This window comes from Erpetoichthys calabaricus, chromosome 2 (assembly GCF_900747795.2).
Source record: "Erpetoichthys calabaricus chromosome 2, fErpCal1.3, whole genome shotgun sequence".
Lineage (NCBI taxonomy): Eukaryota > Metazoa > Chordata > Cladistia > Polypteriformes > Polypteridae > Erpetoichthys > Erpetoichthys calabaricus.
In genome coordinates, this window is record NC_041395.2 from 239,892,799 (window position 1) to 239,915,897 (window position 23,099).

The 23,099-nt window shown below is 40.6% G+C and overlaps 1 protein-coding gene across 2 annotated transcripts in view; it reads left to right on the plus strand.

The window, feature by feature from the left end:
- Positions 1 to 23,099, plus strand: part of ptprea (protein tyrosine phosphatase receptor type Ea) — a 328,457-nt gene that overhangs the window by 241,915 nt on the left and 63,443 nt on the right. For both annotated transcript variants that reach the window (XM_051922103.1, XM_051922104.1), the window contains exon 4: positions 13,022 to 13,126. In XM_051922103.1, coding sequence (XP_051778063.1) covers positions 13,030 to 13,126 — 97 coding nt within the window. In that variant the 5' untranslated portion in view covers positions 13,022 to 13,029. The remainder of the gene's footprint in view (positions 1 to 13,021; positions 13,127 to 23,099) is intronic.

Sequence of the window (23,099 nt, forward strand, 5' to 3'; positions counted from 1 at the left end):
TGCATTGAATGCTTAAGTGTTCATTATAATAGCAATATGGAAACGATAATCAGGCTGTGAGTGACCTCTAGTGTGCATTAGTAGTATTGCAAGTCTACAGGTTTTGTTATATGGCTACAGTTTAAACTGCAGTTAATATCCAGATCGTTTAAAGGAAAAAAATGAACAAATAAAACATGATGAACTGTTCCTTCAAATTTTCACTCTTGATCAGATGAATGAAACATCTTACTTAAGGAAGGGCTGATGGTTAGTATTACTCTGATGCAACGTAGAGTTTAATAGAAAAAATTACAGTAATAGAATACATTGCTCTGGTGGGGTGGAGTGTGGCATTAATACAGGTCAAGAAACTGTCAACAGTTTGTGCTATTTTTGAAATGGAAGGAGGACTGTCACAACTGGTTGTTGTCCAAAAAAAAACGTGCATGTTAAAGTAAGAAGCTGCTGGGGTGATATTCCAATATTTTTTAAATATATGCCCAGCTGACGTTCACTTGCTGAGAATGTACCAACACACAGGCAGGTTAAGTGATGAAATCAGCTAAGGCTCTGTTTGTGTTTAAGTGGGGTTATGCAATAGACTGGCACTAGACTGTCCAGACAACATTCCTGCCTTGTGCCCAGTGCTGCCGAGATAGGCTCCGGCTGCCCACAGCTCAGAATTAGGATTAAATGGGTTTGAAAAAGTTATGTGCAGCATTAACCCTGCAAAATCATTTCAGAATCATTAAAGGCTTTCTTGCAGCCCATTTTTTATTTGACATGTATTCTGTATGTATGCTATGATTTTTTGAGTATAAATCAATAGCATTGATTTCTTTTAAAATGGAATTGTCATAATGGAATAAAAGATAACACATGGTTGTCCACATTTGAGGTGTTTTCTGGCTGGAAACATTTCTTGACAGCTTAAACTGGTCATCACATACTGTTGAGTGCCCTCTAATGGTTTAAATAAGTATTGCTCTCAGTTGCAAATACTTTTACAAGCTCCTGTATACTCCCTAATAGCATGTCTCACCTCTGTAAAATAACAGACCTTATCCAAAGCCTCCTTTGGTATGTTGAAATTAAGTATTCAATATTTTGAATTATTTCTGAATTGATTGCATAGAAAGGCTGTTCAATGTAACACTGTAAGAACTAAACATTGATGATCGAAGGTTGAAAACATTAACCATTTATTACACCACATAATATGTGATCTGCATGCACTGATAGTTTAAAGTTTATTTTTGCAGGGTTTTTGAATGCTTTTAAGACCTCTGAAAAAAAAGACAGCCGGACAATAAGCACCACAGATTCATTTGATTTCAGCTGGGTTCAGTTTGTATTGGTTTTGTTCTTATTATCACTTGTTAGATCACAACATTAGAAAATAAATTCAACAAACAGAGAAATGTCATTCAAGTACATCTGTCTATTATAGTAAAAAAAATCCTGGGACAAGACAAGACTTTTTAGCCTGGGACAAGATGTGACTTTCTCAGAGAGATACTTTCATGTCCTGCGAGACAAGACTTTGTGCCAAGAGATTTAACTACGCCCGGGGCCTGAAATAAATGACAAAGAGTAGATGACAAAGTAGAACGTCGTAAGGAATTCAAAAATGTTGGCGTGATACACATGCAAGAAATTATTACTTGGTGAAATAATGGCACAGCAAAAACAGATTGAATATATTGTTTGGATATAAACTTTAAGTCGGAAACTTGTAGATCATCTAATTCATGTTGCCATCAGGGAAGAGTAGTGTTTCTTCCCAATGAAGAGGCATATCCGCAAGAATTAAAAGATTTGTTGTTTGTTGAAAGTGAAATCCACAAACGCGAGCAGTTGAGATGCGAAGTGGCTGGCACGTAGTGCAGGCCTTGGTTGGCAAGCAAAGTGAGCAGGGGGCAAAGCCCCCTATTATCTCTATATATAAATATATAAAAAGACAAAATGTCCCAGAGCCCATGCTACAACATAATGTTGTTCAGCATCCACAAGATGGCTGGATTGTCCAATGAACGATTCAGCTTGTATTAATTTTGTTCTTATTATGGTCCTTTCCACTTATGAGTTCAGCACCTTATACATTCAACATAGAAACATCATTGAAGAACATATCTTTATTTATATAAATATTAAAACATCTGGGTCCGTGCCTGTCAGTAATGTTATGCAGCATTCACAAGTGAGCTGGAATGTGTAATGAACAAAGGTAACAAAAACCACAAAGAAACATGGATGTTACGGCTAGAATGTTTGACGAGCAAAAGCAACAAGATACACAAAGAAGTAGGGGTGTAAGGGCTAGAATATATGGTGAACAGAGGTTCCTAAATAGGACCTGATCAAAAAAGAGGGAGTTAGCATTGTATAATTGTGGATGTTTTATTAAATGGGCATTTCAATGCGCTAGTATACATGTATATTGTCACACAATTACATATGAGGGTTCTCTTTCGGGCCCAGCTGAGGTATGTCATACCTCTCAGAAACGAGAGAAGACGCTGTCCCTAACCTTGTTACTTGTTTCCAAGTCCACTGCTCCGAGAAGACGTCCAGTGAGGGCAACTGACCTGCTCCTTCTATACCAAGTTCTATAAAGCCAGGCATCCCCATTAGAAGGTGTCTCATTTTGAGTTGAGTCAACCTAGAGGACAGAGCTGTGCAAAAACTCAAGACACACTCAGTTGAGCAACATGTTTAAAAAAGAGAAGACTACTGCCCGTATTTTCAGTTCTTGTTGCACCATTATGTGTTGTATGTATTGTTTTTCTTTGTTAAGAGAATTCAACGGGACAACACAGTTGGTGTCCCAACATTTCATCTTGAACCCGGTTTCACTACCCTTCATTCATTAAATACGTATAGTTGTTTCCTTTTGGTTGTATAAACAAACTTAACAGTTGTATTTAGTTAGAACAAGTCTATAAATAGGTCCATATTATTGGTAAAAATAATCCATCCATTTAATATACCTACTTATTATATCTAACACACCTACTTATTATATCTCTGTGTCACTGGGAACCACTGGGAAGATTTTCTTCAGTCTTGCATCAGCTGCTAAGCAGGAACTAACCTTGAACTGTGTACCACTCCATGATAGGGCACACTCACACACACACCGTTACCTGACCAGTTTAGCATCACTAATTAACCTAACCTGGTTGTCTGGCAGCAGAACTAGCTACTTTGCTCCTCTTCAGTCAAATGTATTTTATTGAATGTATTTAACTTAGCAGAGGACAACAAGGTGCTTCACACAAAAGAATACAGTTTAAAGCAATAAGATTACAGAGTGCAGAACAAGATACAGTGGAATGAAAGTTATTCAGCTCCTTCTAGTTTTATGCATTACTGTATATTTTGAATTGCCTCAGATGGACCTGGACAAAATTCATATTCGGATAAACTTGTGATAATTACATTTTAATAAAAGTAAATGTAAAATATTACACATAAGAGGTAAAAACTTTAGGTTTGAGTGTAAAATGGGAGTTATAAAATGTGAATGCTCATCTTATGAAAAGGATCTAGAAGTAGTATTAGATTCCTCACTATCTGTATCCAGAAAGTGTAGAAAAAGAGGATGGCTAAAGGTTTGTGGACACCTGGCCATATAACCTATATGAGCTTGTTGGACATCCCTTTCCAAAACCATGAGCATGAATATAGCGTTATCCTCCTTTGCTGTTATAATAGCTTTCATTGTTCTGGGAAAGCATACTACAGTAGTGGCCAAAAGCTTTGAGAATGACACAAATATTAATTTTCACAAAGTTTGCTGCCTCAGTTTTTATGATGGCAATTTGCATATACTCCAGAATGTTATGAAGAGTGATCAGATGAAGTCCTTCTTTGCCATGAAAATGAACTTAATCCCAAAAAAAAACATTTCCACTTCATTTCAGCCCTGCCACAACAGGACCTGCTGACATCATTTCAGTGATCCTCTCATTTACATGAGTGAGAGTGTTGATGAGGACAAAGCTGGAGATCACTCCAGAATAGAGAGGTTCAATTGTTGCGAAGAAGGCTTCAGGGCACCCAAGAAAGTCCAGCAAATGCCAGGACCATCTCCTAAAGTTGATTGAGCTGCGGGATCGGGGCATCACCTGTGCAGAGCTTACTCAGGAATGGCAGCAGGCAGGTGTGAGTGCATTTGAATGTGCAGTGAGGCAAAGAGTTTTGGAGGATGGCCTGATGTCAAGAAAGGGCAACAAAGAAGCCACTTCTCTCCAAGAAAAACATCAGGGACAGACTGATATTCTGCAAAAGGTACAGGGATTGGACTGCTGAGGACTGGGGTAAAGTCATTTTCTCTCATGAATCCCCTTTCCGATTGTTTGGGGCATCCAGAAAAAAGATTGTCCAGAGAAGAAAAGGTAGGCGCTACCATCAATGCCAACAGTAAAGCATCCTGAAACTATTCATGTGTGGGGTTGCTTCTCAGCCAAGGGTGTGGGTTCACTCACAATTTTACCTAAGAACACAGCCACAAATAAAGAATGGTACCAAAACATCCTCCAAGAGCAACTTTTCCCAACCATCCAAGGACAGTGATGAACAATGCCTTTTCCAGCATGATGGAGCACCGTGCCATAAGGCAAAAGTGATAACTAAGTGGCTCAGGGAACAAAATATTGTAATAAAGTTGGAAGTGCACAGTTGTCTAAGATGTATACTGTAGCATTAACTGTACCCTCCTCTGGAACCAAGAGGCCTAGCCCAAACCTTAAAAACAGCCCATACCATTATCCCTTCTCCAGTAAACTTTACCGTAGGCACTATGCAGTTTGGAAGGTAGCATTCTTCTGGTAACTACCAAACCCAGAACAGCCCATCAGACTGCTGCATAGTGTTCAAAGCACCACCTTGACATGCGGTATGTGTTCTTCCCATGTGCTGGAATAAATGGCTGCATCATCTAGGTAGGCAGCACTATAGGCGTTGTGGGGCCAGAGCACTTTGTCCACCTGACACTGAAAGGTTGTGGGTGCCCTGTGGAAGCCAAATGAGAGAACACGATACTGCAGGTGCCCACAGGGGTGCTGAACGCGGTCCGTACTTTTGCAGACTCTGTTAAAGGAATTTGCCAGTACTCCTTCGTCAAGTCAAATGTAGTCAAAAATTCGACCTCAAGGAGGTCATCAGCTTGTGGAATTGGATAGGCATCGAACTGGGAGACTTGATTAAGCCAGTGGAAGTCGTTACAGAACTTCCAGGTTCCATGTACAGAGACAACTGCATTGATAGTATTTTTCAGGGAGTTGTCATTCCATTGCTCCAATTTAAATGAAAGGAAGTTGGAAGTGCAAACTTATTAAGGGATCTGGGCTGCCCTCATGGGGTGTGGTTTCAGGTTGTGAAGTCAAGTCCTAGTAGCTGTGGACATCGATTGCATGTCATCCACCACGTCACATTGGACTGCTGCCTTAGCCCTAGGTGCCGGAAGTAAACATGGCATGGAGGCAGGCTGGGATGCCTGTTGGGCGTCCATAACAAGGCCTATCATTGTAGCCAGATAACCTGTTTGTCGTTTTTAATTTTTGACCAGTCTCAGCCTAGTATCATGGGGAAAGGGGGGGGTTAGGCATGACAGCCATCAGGAGGCTTTGGAGGCCATCTCCGATGCTAATTACGCAGGCAGCTGTGCTATGCTCCCTTCTCTCCCCATGAATACAGGTTATACCAGTCTTTTCTTTCAGCCATTGTCGTGACAACATGAGTTGGTGAGCAATAATTGAAATGTTACTGCTTGAGTCAAATAAAACAGTGACCTTGTGCCCATTGACAACAGCCACTCCTGTATGGGAGAGACACAGGGGGTTAACGAATGCACAGTACCTTTCTCCGTGAGCCCATCTGCAGCTCATGAGCTCGTTCAGGAGGGGACACGCCGTTATGATGTGTCTGGGGTCTCCACACTTGTAGAAGCGGGGAAGCCCCGGACTCTTCTCTTTGGGTTTAGTTGCACGCTCGGAGGGGTATGTGCTGGGGTCTGAAGGGATGGCCCACACCTGTCGGGCTTGACGCACTGGAAACTTGAGCCTCTTGGTCTGGGACACTGCCCTATGCTGTTCAATGACATCAGTGAGGGCCTCCATGTTTTTATACGGCTACCACTGAACCGGCTGGGTGAGGGATTCAGGTAGGCCATTTATTAAAGCGTTGCAGGCACTATCTTCCGGTCATCGTTTAATTCTGGTTTCAACCAACGCCTGGTCTTGCCCCAGATCCCTGGGCAAGTGTGTCGACCTCTCCAAGTCGAAGCACCAGTCACGCCACTGCCTCACCTGCTAGTCCAGGGAAACGCCAGGTCTCTTGAGGACCTCGGCCATGAGCTTGTCATTGTCGGCAGCATCTTCCTCCAAGACGTCGTAATACAGCTTTCAGGAATGGCACCAGGATGTTGCCCCATTCGGATCGCAGCCACCGGTTGTGATTTGCCGTCCTTTCAAAGATAATAAAATATGTTTCTATATCATCTTCAGTCCCTGGGAGGGATTTCAGGGCTGGTCTTGTTGTTAAGCCACACAGGCTTCTGTACTTGCCTTCGATTTCAACACCTGTAGCTTGACTCGTTGCAGTTCGGGTGCAAGGTTTGTAAGGACTGTGTTGAAGTCCTGCTCCTTGGACATCACAAAGCATGATCCTGCTAACTATGCCACTGTAGAAGACAACAGAAGTTAGAAAATGAGTTGGGGAATCCAACTCGTATATTATACACACTGCCAGGCAGACAAAATAATAGCATCAGAGAACTGTCTAGTTCAGCGTCCAAACAGGGACAAAAATTGAAGGTAAGGTGCTAGGCTTTTATAGTGTAGATGCCACATGGGCTGATCGGGCTTCTCGGCCAGAAGAAGGGATGGTTTCTTACCTGGACAGGAGACTCCTAACATGCATATTGACATCCTGGCCGGGGAGGAAGAAGGGATCAGACCTGGAAGGAAGCATGTAAAAGCATGGACGGACAGCCCAATAAAAAGAAATGTCACTGGGGGGTTTTTACTCCCCCAGCACGCTAGATGGCAGCAGCCCTGGATATCGCTGCCCACTGGGAAACCAGAAGAGCAGCCCTGCTGGGTCACTGGATGCCATAAGAAAGAGCTGTAGGGAGACAAGCTCCCTGTTATAATGAACTTCTGTGTGTCCCGGAAGTACTTCCACCAGGCAGTTGCCCTGGCACCGGAAGTACTCCCAGGTCTGTAATAAAAGGGACCGCACTCCCTTATCCAGGCGAGTCGGAGCTGGGAGGAAGAAGGGCAACACTTGGTTGGAGGAGGGCAATGCGGTGGCAAGAAGAATTGTTGCAAAAGAGAGTAATTTTGGAAAGAGAAACCTGTGTTTTGTGCTTGTTGTGATGTATTTGAGTTGATTTGGTTAATAAACCAACCTTTATTGGAACTGTGTTTGTGTGTTCGTGTTGGGGTTTGGGCCATTGATGCCCCGGTTTCCATCACAATAGTTACAGGGGAGAAAGAGGCTGAAGTGAGGTGGACAGGAGGCGTGGATAGGAGGGAGTGCAAAAACGTGGAGGAATTTTAGGCAGGTCTCTGTTCATGTGATCTGCAGAAGAGGAAGAAGACAGGTTAGTGCACTTCGTCAATCCCCTTCCTTGTTTTCTGCTCTTGATTATGCCCTTGGCCTGCCTCCCAAGCGCACGTGTATATATATATACAGTGCATCCGGAAAGTATTCACAGCGCATCACTTTTTTCACATTTTGTTATGTTACAGCCTTATTCCAAAATGGATTAAATTCATTTTTTTCCTCAGAATTCTACACACAACACCCCATAATGACAATGTGAAAAAAGTTTACTTGAGGTTTTTGCAAATTTATTAAAAATAAAAAAAACTGAGAAATCCCATGTACATAAGTATTCACAGCCTTTGCCATGAAGCTCAAAATTGAGCTCAGGTGCATCCTGTTTCCCCTGATCACCCTTGAGATGTTTCTGCAGCTTAATTGGAGTCCACCTGTGGTAAATGCAGTTGATTGGACATGATTTGGAAAGGCACACACCTGTCTATATAAGGTCCCACAGTTGACAGTTCATGTCAGAGCACAAACCAAACATGAAGTCAAAGGAATTGTCTGTAGACCTCCGAGACAGGATTGTCTCGAGGCACAAATCTGGGGAAGGTTACAGAAAAATTTCTGTTGCTTTGAAGGTCCCAATGAGCACAGTGGCCTCCATCATCCGTAAGTGGAAGAAGTTCGAAACCACCAGGACTCTTCCTAGAGCTGTCTGGCCATCTAAACTGAGCGATCGGGGGAGAAGGGCCTTAGTCAGGGAGGTGACCAAGAACCCAATGGTCACTCTGTCAGAGCTCCAGATGTCCCCTGTGGAGAGAGGAGAACCTTCCAGAAGGACAACCATCTCTGCAGCAATCCACCAATCAGGCCTGTATGGTAGAGTGGCCAGACGTTGGTTTTACTCCTGCCTGGAGTTTGCCAAAAGGCACCTGAAGGACTCTCAGACCATGAAAAAGAAAATTCTCTGGTCTGATGAGACAAAGATTGAACTGTTTGGTGTGAATGCCAGGTGTCACGTTTGGAGGAAACCAGGCACCGCTCATCACCAGGCCAATACCATCCCTACAGTGAAGCATGGTGGTGGCAGCATCATGCTGTGGGGATGTTTTTCAGCGGCTGGGACTGGGAGACTAGTCGGGATAAAGGGAAACATGACTGCAGCAATGTACAGAGACATCCTGGATGAAAACCTGCTCCAGAGTGCTCTTGATCTCAGACTGGGGCGACAGTTCATCTTTCAGCAGGACAACGACCCTAAGTACACAGCCAAGATATCAAAGGAGTGGCTTCAGGACAACTCTGTGAATGTCCTTGAGTGGTCCAGCCAGAACCCAGACTTGAATCCGATTGAACATCTCTGGAGAGATCTTAAAATGGCTGTGCACCGACGCTTCCCATCCAACCTGATGGAGCTTGAGAGGTGCTGCAAAGAGGAATGGGCGAAACTGGCCAAGGATAGGTGTACCAAGCTTGTGGCATCATATTCAAAAAGACTTGAGGCTGTAATTGCTGCCAAAGGTGCATCAACAAAGTATTGAGCAAAGGCTGTGAATACTTATGTACATGTGATTTCTCAGTTTTTTTATTTTAAATAAATTTGCAAAAACCTCAAGTAAACTTTTTCACGTTGTCATTATGGGGTGTTGTGTGTAGAATTCTGAGGAAAAAAATGAATTTAATCCATTCTGGAATAAGGCTGTAACATAACAAAATGTGCAAAAAGTGATGCGCTGTGAATACTTTCCAGATGCACTATATATATATATATATACACACAGTAATCCCCCGCTCTATCGCAGTTCAGCTATCGCGCCCCCGCTACATCGCGGATATATTAATACTATTATTATTACTAGGGGGCTCCGCCCCCTCGTTTGGTTTACCGGATAAACAATTTAAAGATTGTTATTTTCATGGGAATTGTTACATATGCATTATTTTCATTCTTTAAAACTTTTGTAAAAACAATATTTGTCCTTTATTTCCTGCTCCAGGCGTGGTTAAATATCTTTCTCACGGCACTTATAACGCTGCTCGCGTTGTGATGGGGGTGGGGGGGGGGTCTGAACGCACGCTAAAGAGATGCGATCGGTTCAGCTGGTGTCTTGCTGCTGCTGCTGGCCAGCTGTGTGTTATGCTTGTCGCGCTTTGCATCAATCACTTAAAAACCTGTACAGCAGCTGTCCTTTTTCCACTTCGTCTCTCTGCCGCTTTGTGATGGGGTGGGGGAGCTGAACGAACGCTAAGCAGAGGTGGACATATAAGCTACTGGCTTTGTGCTGCTTCTGCCAAGATGCATGACTGTTCTGTTTGCTCTGCGCGTTCTGAAGGAGGAGGAGTTAAGGGGGTGGTGAACGCACGCTAAGGAGAAGTGCTTGGATCTGGTCACGATCGATTCGCTCAAACTGGCCTACTCACTCACTCACTCACTCACATACTTATCAACAAAAACACTATATTTCCTGTTTAGCTAAAAAAAACTGAAATTTGGCAGGATGGTACATCTAGGGCAGTAGGTATTCACTAAGAAAGGACATTTCACTTATCGGTAAAAACACAACAGAAAAATTAATAACCCTAAAATCTCAAAAAAAGGCTTAATAAATTTGACTGAAATTTAGTGACATTGTAGAAAAGACAAAATTAGCTGAAAAATGTGTTTTAGTTGATATTTATCATTAATAATGTTCTATTGAGTGGGACATTCTAATGCACCTTGCTCCTCGTTTCACCACAGCATTGACAGCGATCTCACAGAGAAATGGGGCATGCCAGTTTATGCACATGTAGTCCATCAGCAAAGAAGAAATGAAAGTAGCAAAGCTCGGTGAAGCTCAAAGAAGACGCATTTAGCAAGTGCTTGTCTGGCACCGTGGCTGTGAGTGTAATCAATTTCACACAACTAATCCATTAGGAAAGGCATTTAATATGCATTACCCCGCCCAACTCTTCATTTTTTCTGCAACCATATTCAAATGGCGAAGTGAGGACTACAATATTCCTATCAGTCAGTGTGCTGCTCCAGACAATATTATCAGCACTCGCAAAGTTTAAATAAGAGCATTGACAAATGAGGCATGTCATCAAACATAGCAACTACTGCATTTGTTACCTCAACCACTTTGGGATAACAATTTCTTTGTCTCACTGGATTACAGCATTTATCTCAGAGCGGTCATTTTAGGTATTATTCTATATGGCACAGTATAAGTGACAAATCCAGTTTTGACCTCCAAAAAATCAGAAACACAGCTGTCAGATTTGGCAGCTCATTTGACTACCATCTCCTCTCAGAGCCCCTAGTAATAGTAATAGTTAAGGTAATATTGTCACATGTCCAGAGTACAATGAAATTCGAGCTTGCATGTCCAACCAACATGCAATATTTCACCATTCTCCAAAGTCATGATAAACATGAACATATTAAAACACATACTGTAACTCAATTTTATTCAACAGAGGAAAGAAATCAGCTTAAATGATCTTCTCCTTACACCAGCTTTCACACCTACTTGCTCATGTATCTCAGTTCCTCATAACCATATGGAAAACTCATTGTGAATCCCTGTCTATTATACAAGGAGTTAGTTAGTTTTGCATGTGTAGCAGTACATGAAGATTGTTGCATGAATGTCTCCCAGACCACAGAATAGTAAAAGTTGTCAAATATTTCAGAGAATGAATAGAGCACCATATAATTAATACGATGCAAGACCCGTGCCATATCAGATGGTTAAATGAGGTAGTGCTGAAAACTTTCTGTGAAAAAATTTAATTATGAGGCATGTGATTTTATATCCTGTACATTTCGATACAAGGATTGTTTTCTATTTGGAATGACTTTGCAGTTGTACCTTCCGATAAATGTCTAAGCCTGGGGTACTTAAATTCATTCCTATTAGACCCCAGTACCTTCTGCTTTTTTGTTTTTAATCAATTTCTTAATGAGAAGTGAAAATCTGTCTTTAAGTGAAATTAGGTATTTTCTGTCTGCTGAATCAAAGAGACCACAATTTCTTAAGAAATTTACTGGATAGCTACAGGTTTCAGCACATTTGTTCTTCATTCAGATGCATCTGATTTATAACCCTGCTTGTTCAATTACAGGGTTCACACAGACAAGCTGGAGCCTATCCAGGTAGCACTGCATACAAGGCAAGAAATAAACCTAAATGGCACAGCAGTCAACCACAGGGCACACTTAGTCAGAATGCCAACAATTAACCTGACATGTTTGTGTTTGAAATGTTGGAAATAACCAAAATACCTGGGAAAGAAGTGCAAACTCGAGAAATAAATATTTAATAGCCTAATAAGGCTGTAAGCAATTATACCCCTGCTACTTGGGAAAATAAAAAATGAAAAGGCCAGAAGAATGCAAGTGTTATCACATCAGAGTATATACAGTACATACTGAATAACACTTCACAGTGAATCCTATTAATTGAGTGTACTCTCAGGTTTAGTTTCCCCTTCAGCAACTTCAGTAGCAGGTTTGATAAATACAATGTGAAAATTGGGTAACTGAACAGTCCATTCATTCCACTGCAACATTTCTTTAGTTCTGGGGACAGTCAGTGGAATTCAGCGTGGTCTTCTTGTTTCCTCATTCTGTGTTGACTGTTCCGGGGAATGATAAAAGCAAATGAGACAAAAGTCCTGTTCTTGGGCACAACAAAAGATTTCATGAGGCAAAATAAAGTAAAATGGCAGACTTTGACATTGTGGGTTTACTTTGGTGGAGAAGTAGAATATTTGTAGAAAAATGACAAGACAAACTGAGAGTGATAAACTTTCAATGCTGTATAGAGCATTGCTCATTTTACATATGTATATCACCCTGAATATTCAAAGGAAAAGCATATATGAGTAATAATATCAAATGAGACTGTAAAATGTTTATTTAACACAAATGTCACATCACATAAGAAAAATAAATTTAAACTAATATGGCAGCTCTAATGTTATATGATGACTTTTTCAATATCATTGTTCTTAAGTTATGTTTCATATTGTTTCAAATGTCATTTCTTAATATTCACTGCAGAGTTAAAAAGTTTCAAGCTCTGTACATTTTCCTCTTTTTTCTAAATGCTTAACTGCTTTTAATGACCAAATATGTGTTGCAACAGAATACGATATTTTAGTCCCTAGTGTGAATTCACACAGGACATCTTCACATTTCCCTGTTATGAGTTTTCAATGCAGTCTAAAAATGTGACACAGAATTGTCCAGTACTATATATGGTGTGTGAGTGAACTTATACTTAAGAACTTAAGAGTCGCTGGCCTCTCCTCCTTGGTTAAACCCTGATTGAAGAAGTATGTTTAATTTCTTACATTACGACGAATGGCACAGAAATGGATATCTACATTTTAAAATGTTTGCTATTTGTGGGCAAGTGTACAATATTTTCTGCTGGCAACCTGAATACTACACAAATCTTTAGAACTTTCCTTTTTTTAATCTCTTCTGTAGGGCACACAATGGATCTTGTTCATGTGCCAGTGTTGGTTTCCAGCTTCCTTTTCTCAGATGTATTAAGTGCTACAGCAAATGAAACAGACAGTAATTCACAACCAGGTAAGCTATAAATTGTAATTGATTGTTTACCATCATAAATTCAATAGGAAAATTAAGACCAATGTTATGCTGAGGCAGGACAACAGACATTTCATACCAATGAAAGAGAAAACGATCTATTGACGTGCCACCTAAGCAAGGGTAATTGTATTATCAAGGTTATTGTCAACAACCTACTGTTCAATACCTTCAAGACAGTGGAAATGGTCATTGATTTTCACAAACAGCAGTTACACCCTCTCCCAGTAGAAATTAATGATTCTGCAGTCAACATGGTGGAATCCTTCACATTTTGGGGCACAACTAACACTCTCAGCTGGGACCTTAAAATCACCTACACCACTAAAAAGGCACTAAAGAAATTAAATATTTCCCAGCCAATTCTAGTTCAATTTTACAAAGCCATAATTGAAAGTGTAATCACATTCTCCATTATTGCCTGGTTTGGTTCAGCAACGGCACACTCCAAAAATAAGGTCTGCTGAGAAAATAATAATAATAATTGGCTGTACCCTTCCATCTTTTGCAGACCTGTATACATCTTGTGTCACCAACCATGTCAAAAGGATCACCATGAACTCATCTCACCCCACTCATCACTTATTCCATAAGTGCTTCAGGTCAATTAAAACTAAAACTAACAGACACCTCAATAGTTTCTTTCCCAGAACCATAGCCCTCTCAAACCAGCAACCTAGCCCGAGTTCTTTGTAAATTCATGCATTCTGTCAGATACTGTATCTGTATGTTTGTGTGTGTGTGTACAGTACATTGCATACACACTATACACTCACACTTTCATTTGCTCATCATCATTTGCACATCTTCTTTATAATTGTACTATTCCGCAAACTTGTATGACGTTTTTCTTTTTAACTTATTCTATTTATATTATTTAAATGTGATGTTGCATTCAGCTCTAAATCTACCAAGTCAAATTCCTGTACCTTAAGTACTGGCGAATAAACATGATTCTGAACGACCAATTTAAATTTAAAATTTGTACAACTTAACTATGTTAGCTGCTTTCACTCCAAGTTTTTTTTCCACCCTCCTTATTCCTGGGTGTCATTTGGCCTGAGACTCATTCCTTTCATATTTTCCAATACCACTACCAATTACATTGCCTTCACCCTCTCTCTTGGCTTCACGCCCCTTCACCTCCATCTTTGTGCACCTTTTCACTCAAATCATCCTCTGACATGTGCTCCACATGTCCAAACTACCTTAGTCTGTTACTTCTCAACACAACACCTCTTGCTTTCACACTGAGTCTTTCTCTTAACTTATCATTCGTCTTCCTCTCACTCTATGACACTTCACATAAACAACTGATCATTCTCTTCTCTTTTCTTTCCAGCTTTGCTTCATGTTCTGCCCACATCAGCCATGTGTCTCTCCCACTGAGAATGCTGCTTCTTACACAGCTGTCATGAACTTTTCTTTTTAGTTCCAGGGAGTCTACTTTTGAAGTCAGAATGGGGGACATTTCTTCCATGCATCTCTCACCCTGACTGTAGCTGCATTCAACATGTCTTTTAAGTAGAGGAACTTCCCTACTTTCTCTAAAACAACTCCATTGCTGATATCTAAATTTACATTTGCTGCATCAGCATTCTGCATCCCTTTGGCACTTTCTATAAACCTGATGTGGAAACCTATCATTACACTTTCTGAACTTGCTGCCTGCTGACTACCAACCACTACATATTTTATATACCATTTAATTAACTTCTCCCAACTCCTTTACCATGTGTCACACAGCCATGTACACACCTGCCCATTCTTCTTCCTGCATCAGCTTGGTCATCCTTGTGTTTACCTTGTGGCAGTTACCTTTCAAATCAGCTTTTCATTTCAGTCTTCTTTCCTAAACTTCAGCTTCATAGTTTCCAATCAATGAAATATCATCAGCATACAAGAGTTTCCACAGCTACCCTTCATACATTTCTCTGGCCACCACCTACATTACTGTCTTGAACAACAATGTCCTACTTGCATGTCATAAAAGGCAACTGAAGGTAGTTGGTTTCAGGAAGAACACCCTACCTTTTGCTCGTGTGTACTTCTGGATAATTGTATGACTATTTCTGAGCAATACACCAAGAACTCTCACCGCAGAGCTGAAAAATCTTTGAACAATTTGTCTTGTATCCTTCAAGTACTAAATGCAAATGAATAGATATTTTGTGACTAATGTTTTACACACATCCAGTCACTTATGTTATGAGACCTTTGGGATAAGAATGGGCATCAAGGCCAGGGAGGAGCATGGTTTATTACCTGGACAGGAGGCCCAAGAGGAATGATGAATGGATTGGCTGGCTGGGTGAAAAGATAACTTTGTGCCAAGCCGGTATATATAATGGATGGACCAACGGAAGCCGGAACTTGGGAGTGGTTCCATCCCCCATACACTAGGTGGCAGTGGTCCTCTGTCGAGACACCTGTAGGAGTGCTTAGGATATGGAGTTCGGTACTGCAGCCCTGTCGGGAGCCCTACATTCCAACAGAGGGTGCTGTTGGGAGAGGACGTCACTACTTTCATTATGGCCCAGAAGTGCTTCCCAAAAGATGTGGTGTGGCCCCAGAAGCATTCCCGGGTCCAGCATAAAATGAAGCCCACTGCCACACATGGACAAGTCAGAGTCGGGAGGCAGTAGGCAACACTCACCTGGAGGAGAGAAAGAGAAATATTTGTAAGAATTGTTTCTTTTATTGTGTATGTGTGGCTTATTACTGGAGAGAGGATTGGGAAGAAGTGCTTAAGGGGAATAAAATGCCTTTACTTGATCCTAATAACGTGGTACTTTACTGTGTGTGTGGTTTGGGGCTTTCTGGTGCCCCCTGGTGTCCAAAGACCATTGTAATCAAAACTTTAGTTTCCAATGGCAGCATGTGCAGTGTGTTCAGAGACAGTTTTTTTTCCCAGTTCTTCTTTATGAACTAATTTTATCAACATACAGTATTTTAAATAATCTATACTTTATTTCTTTTCAAATGTGGTAATGCAACATTCCACTCAAGTCTTTTGAAATTAAAAAAGTAAAGAATGTGTACAAGAATGCTGAAAGATTGTAATGACTTTCCATCCTTCATCTATTACCTAACCTGCTTAAACTAGCTACATGTGGGATCAAAGTCTATCACAGTAGTATTGGATACAAGGCAGGAACCAGTCCTTCATGGGGCATCAATCTGTTGCAGGGCACACTCATACACATTCCCACATTCACTTACACTAGGCCAATTTAAAGACACCAATTAACCTATCAAGGCAGGAACCAGTCCTGTGTGGGACGCTGTCCATTGCCACAATGTACCTTTAATTCAGTGGTTTCAAATACTAATGTGTTTAATACATTTTCAAAGTATCTACTTTAATTTCCTTTTCTACTAGTTTATTCCTTCTATATTTTTGATAAAATAGTAAAATTATTGATAGATCAATGCATGGTGCAATGGTAGAAACAGTATAGTTTGTATTGTAGCTGTCTAAAAAAAATGAACAGAAGTGAAACACATCATGTTCAGTGCAGAAGGGAGTTTCATATACAGTAAATAGTCAAGATTTCTTTCAAACATAACGTCTCCTGAACTTGAGTGTACCTGCAGTGGAGCACAGCAAAAACAGGGAACTAGAACAGAAAGCTGAACACCTGGAATTCTTTGGGGGCATCTCAGAGGGGTGCTAATATACTCAGGGGGGCTAGAAGTACTGTTGATTGTGAGGAGTAATGCTGCCACACGTGTAATGTGTTGGAAAGGCGAGCAGCGTTACCACAAATTTAACATACTTTATTGAGTAATTAAGTGTGGCTCATCTTGGCTTTAAAATGGGCTGTCTGAGTATAGGAAGTAGAGATGGTGAGTGAAGAAAATGGAATTAGAGCCAAGAAAAGGAATGAGATGAGTCAATCGACGAGGAACTGAGAGAGAGAAGATTAATTATTAGGGTGAAATCAAGCAGCTGGAGAAATGTGCAACATAAAGGAGGTGAAATTGCCTTCACTGAAAGCAGGGTAATTGCTGGCCTGCTGCAGTGAGGTCCAGAGATGATGGCAGGCTGTTGCATGCTTTGCAGGTACCAACCTTTAAGGAGTCTGGGTTTCTTGTGTTGTCTCAGCTGCACATGAGGTGCAGGGAAGACAAGTAAGATGCCAGAGGGAGAATCACTGACATATAAAAATGACAGCAAAGATGGCATGAGGAAGGAGTGGATGGGGCAACTAATGAGTCAATAATGGATTCATTGGATGAGTGATGATGAATGTGACAAGGTCTTAACCACAGACTGAGTGGTCTATGTAGTATGCTGGATGGGGAGCAGCTTTTGGGAAGGACCATTTGGACTTTTCTCTTGTGGATTTTAACATAATTTTATTTATTGCTTTTAGGGTTGGGCACCCTGATGATCTTTTGATTTTAAGAACACATTATTTATTTCATTTTATTTATTTATTTGCATCTTTTGCACAATTACACTATTGTTGATAAACTTCTCACCTTTTTGTACTCTCCAGTCCTGTTGTGGTCTCTTCACTTGCCCTTGTCCATCCCCTGTTTATGTACTGGAAGACCATCAAAGAGTAGAAGACGGGGGCCAGGGTTCTGGGAGTCACACAGACAAGCAGAAAAGAAGGTTTTTTATCGTAGAAGTACTCCAGGCACACATTAAAGCTGCATTTAACTTAAGCAGCAGCAAGCTGTCAAAAATTACACAGTTTAACTTCAATGGCCAAAACACTCATGTCTAAGAAGTATGTTTCAACTGAAAATAGAAGAAGAATGAGTCACTTACACATATGTCAATTTTTCTGCTTCTACTTAGTGGAATTCAGTTATTTCATCTGTGTCAGTCACTATATACTTCTACTATCTCCGCAGACGGGCAACTGAGTCATCTGAGGAGGCTTTCTGTCAGCCTTCTTCTCATAGGTGCAATACCACATCTCATGTGACAGCTGTTTCTAGTATCTTCTGGAAATTTCTGAAAATATGATGGGTATGCTACATTGTGCTGGAAATGTTGAATTCAGCAGCAGAAATAAATGAAAAGGAGTAGACTAAAGTGAAATCCACTGAAGTTTATAACATCCAGAGATTTCAATATGTATCCACTTCTCCTTTGTGTTACACTCATCTGCACATCAACATATAATAGGCCCCATAAGTTTAATAGTTTCTCAATTAGATTCAGTTTTTCAAAACACTTTTAAGGACTTCCAAGTATTTTATTTAAGTAATACACTACACTGACTCTAACAAAAAAAAAAAAGACAAAAATCAGAATCAGGTACACAGTACAAACAACAATAATTAACATCCTAAAATTATGGATTAATATGCATTTGATTTTATTGTTAAAAATAACTAAAGGTTACATTTTTGGAAAATCAGTATAGTAACATATAATACTGTCATACCTACATAATTTAATTCAGGGTCTTGGGAAGCCATCCTCTAAGCTTTCAGCACTGGGCGCAATGCCAGAAACAGCCTTGCATCAGGCACTAGTCCATTGCAGGGTTCGCACATGCACACACCTACAGAGTCCATTTAGTGTTGCCAGTCAACCCAATGTGCATGTCTGTGCGGATGTATGAGGAAAACTCTTGCAGGACTCAGATACAGAGAGAATGTGCAAACCCCACACAGACCAGACGCAGGGTCCATGTGGAATTAGTGCTAACCATTATACCACCATGCCTCCCTGAGCAGTGTAACATGGGATACATATTAGCCTGATTACCATCTTTTGCTATAATTAATGAATAAAAAAGTACTTTGTTGGCATTCATATTCTACTGCAGTTGTTTGGAAATGACCTTGGAGCACCACTTTGGGTAAGGGTTGTCATTGCACCCAGTTTAGGAATCAAGAGGCAGGGTGTTGCATGAATCTTTTTAAATGGATAACTTATTCAGTCTGTAAAATGAGGTATAAGTACAGGTGTATGTTTCACTTTTTTAGTCAAAATAGACTTGTATTGTTATCAATGAATAACAGGGAATGGCTCATTCTATTTATTACATATACAGTGGTGTGAAAAACTATTTGCCCCCTTCCTGATTTCTTATTCTTTTGCATGTTTGTCACACAAAATGTTTCTGATCATCAAACACATTTAACCATTAGTCAAATATAACACAAGTAAACACAAAATGCAGTTTTTAAATTATGGTTTTTATTATTTAGGGAGAAAAAAAATCCAAACCTACATGGCCCTGTGTGAAAAAGTAATTGCCCCCTTGTTAAAAAATAACCTAACTGTGGTGTATCACACCTGAGTTCAATTTCCGTAGCCACCCCCAGGCCTGATTACTGCCACACCTGTTTCAATCAAGAAATCACTTAAATAGGAGCTGCCTGACACAGAGAAGTAGACCAAAAGCACCTCAAAAGCTAGACATCATGCCAAGATCCAAAGAAATTCAGGAACAAATGAGAACAGAAGTAATTGAGATCTATCAGTCTGGTAAAGGTTATAAAGCCATTTCTAAAGCTTTGGGACTCCAGCGAACCACAGTGAGAGCCATTATCCACAAATGGCAAAAACATGGAACAGTGGTGAACCTTCCCAGGAGTGGCCGGCCGACCAAAATTACCCCAAGAGCGCAGAGACGACTCATCCGAGAGGTCATAAAAGACCCCAGGACAACGTCTAAAGAACTGCAGGCCTCACTTGCCTCAATTAAGGTCAGTGTTCACGACTCCACCATAAGAAAGAGACTGGGCAAAAACGGCCTACATGGCAGATTTCCAAGACGCAAACCACTGTTAAGCAAAAAGAACATTAGGGCTCGTCTCAATTTTGCTAAGAAACATCTCAATGATTGCCAAGACTTTTGGGAAAATACCTTGTGGACTGATGAGACAAAAGTTGAACTTTTTGGAAGGCAAATGTCCCGTTACATCTGGCGTAAAAGGAACACAGCATTTCAGAAAAAGAACATCATACCAACAGTAAAATATGGTGGTGGTAGTGTGATGGTCTGGGGTTGTTTTGCTGCTTCAGGACCTGGAAGGCTTGCTGTGATAGATGGAACCATGAATTCTACTGTCTACCAAAAAATCCTGAAGGAGAATGTCCGGCCATCTGTTCGTCAACTCAAGCTGAAGCGATCTTGGGTGCTGCAACAGGACAATGACCCAAAACACACCAGCAAATCCACCTCTGAATGGCTGAAGAAAAACAAAATGAAGACTTTGGAGTGGCCTAGTCAAAGTCCTGACCTGAATCCAATTGAGATGCTATGGCATGACCTTAAAAAGGCGGTTCATGCTAGAAAACCCTCAAATAAAGCTGAATTACAACAATTTTGCAAAGATGAGTGGGCCAAAATTCCTCCAGAGTGCTGTAAAAGACTCATTGCAAGTTATCGCAAACGCTTGATTGCAGTTATTGCTGCTAAGGGTGGCCCAACCAGTTATTAGGTTCAGGGGGCAATTACTTTTTCACACAGGGCCATGTAGGTTTGGATTTTTTTTTCTCCCTAAATAATAAAAACCACCATTTACAAACTGCATTTTGTGTTTACTTGTGTTATATTTGACTAATGGTTAAATGTGTTTGATGATCAGAAACATTTTGTGTGACAAACATGCAAAAGAATAAGAAATCAGGAAGGGGGCAAATAGTTTTTCACACCACTGTAGATAAAATGACAACTATGACTAAAATAAATCTAGCATCTTATGCTTTAATAGCATTGGTGTAAGATTTAGAGGGATTGTAGCTAAAAGTATGAGTTGCAGACATCTTCTACCTGGGGGACTGGAAATGTTAACTACGTGAATCACTATAGCAAAGAGCTCATCTAAGGAATACCTCATTGTCAAGATAAAGTGATTACTTTGCAAAACTTTGAAAATCAGAGAAATTTAAACTGAATTCAGTGAGGTACCAGGAGCCAGTGCAGACATAATAAAATAATAGCCTGAAACAACTTGTTTTCCCTATGCTTTGTCTCTCTCCTGTATACAGACCTGTATCCTTTCGGGACGCTTGACACTTGATACAGGATTACCTAGCAACTTCTGACTTTATACAATGAATATTAGAACAATTTTGACAAGAATCAGATCAGCCATTTAGTCCTACAAAATCTGTCAATCCTATTCAAATACTTTGTCAAAAACAACATAAAAGTTGGGTTTTGAAGGGTTCTTAATGTCATACTGCTCACCACAATACTTGGAAACTTACTCAGTGTATCTATAGTTCTCTGTTTGAAGAAAACCTTAGTAGCATCTGTGCAAAGTTTTCTCTTAATATGTTTCTATCTGTATCTTCATGTTCTGTGTTGAAGAACTCATGGCTAAGTTATTGTAACAGCTAGGATTCTATTTCATTCATAATTCCTTTCATAATTTTGAATACTTCGTTCATGGCTCCTATTAATTTTTATTTGCTTACATTGTAAAGGTTCTGTTTCTTCAGTCGTTCCTCATAGCTTGTACCTTTCAGTCATGGAATCCATGAAAGCTGAAAGCTGCTTGAAATGAAGTCAGAGCACTGGATTTACAGTGCTGAGCAAGTCATTGTAAAGAACTTTCTCCGCTGTCTCTAGTGACCAATCATGCACACAACTATATATTTTTAATCTCTCACATAGGACTTTACTTGTTGCCATGAAGGTAGATTCTTGTCATCCAGGGACCTCTTTATTGTCAGGAATGTGCTGGGGCTCTGCACCTCGGCCTTTCTTTATCCCTTGGCCCTATCTATATCTGTTGCTAAGCAACGTGTATTATACAACAGTCATGTGATTAGCATAGGAAATAGGCAATGGCTCAGCAGATTTTTATGTTTGCCTTCATGACAGCCACCGTCTTCAGCTCCCCATGTGTCTTTAGTCATTTTGTATTTTGTACTTTTTGTACTTATTAGCTTCTTGCTTGTATTTGTTCAGATCACTAATTTTGTATAGTATTTTTTTATTCTTGTTTTGTTTTAACAGCACATGATCCTTGCTGGGGCTGTTTGTTTATTTTCTCTTAACAGGATTTTTTTGGTGTAACTTTCTGCTTGTCTTGAGAACTGTTTTGGATTAAAAATATTTGTTTTATCTTTTTGTTATGCACTGTTTAAATGTGGGCTTGTTTCGTGCTACACACATTAATCTAATTTTGTACTACCAGCTAAGCTTTATAGGTTTACTGTGGTGCTGTGGTTCAGCTCTTCCTGTGCATGCTACCTCCTCTGTAGGCAAAAGCAGCATCTAAATAAGTGAGATTTAGGTGGTTCAAATAAAAAAAAAACAAAAAAACAGAAGTTTACATGCCATAGATACAGGATGGCAATGTCAACATTATACAGTAAATTGCAGAATAAAAAACCACTCCAGTTGTAATGTGGAGATCAGCTAACACTCATGAAGTGATCCATCCACAGCTGCATGCTTCTTCTTTATTTATACAATACAATACAGTTTATTTTCGTATAGCCCAAAATCACACAGAAAGTGCCGCAATGGGCTTTAACAGGCCCTGCCTCTTGACAGCCCCCCAGTCTTGACTCTCTAAGAAGACAAGGAAAAACTCCCAAAAAAAAAATCTTGTAGGAAAAAATGGAAGAAACCTTGGGAAAGGCAGTTCAAAGAGAGACCCCTTTCCAGGTAGGTTGGGCGTGCAGTGAGGAACAAATCCTCATCCATCCATCCATTATCCAACCCGCTGAATCCGAACACAGGGTCACGGGGGTCTGCTAGAGCCAATCCCAGCCAACACATGGCACAAGGCAGGAACCAATCCCGGGCAAGGTGCCAGTCCACTGCAGGACACACACAAACACACCCACACACCAAGCACACACTAGGGCCAATTTAGAATCGCCAATCCACCTGACTTGCATGTTTTTGGACTGTGGGAGGAAACCGGAGTGCCCGGAGGAAACCTACGCAGACACAGGGAGAACATGCAAGCTCCACACAGGGAGGACCCGGGAAGCGAACCCAGGTACCCAGGTCTC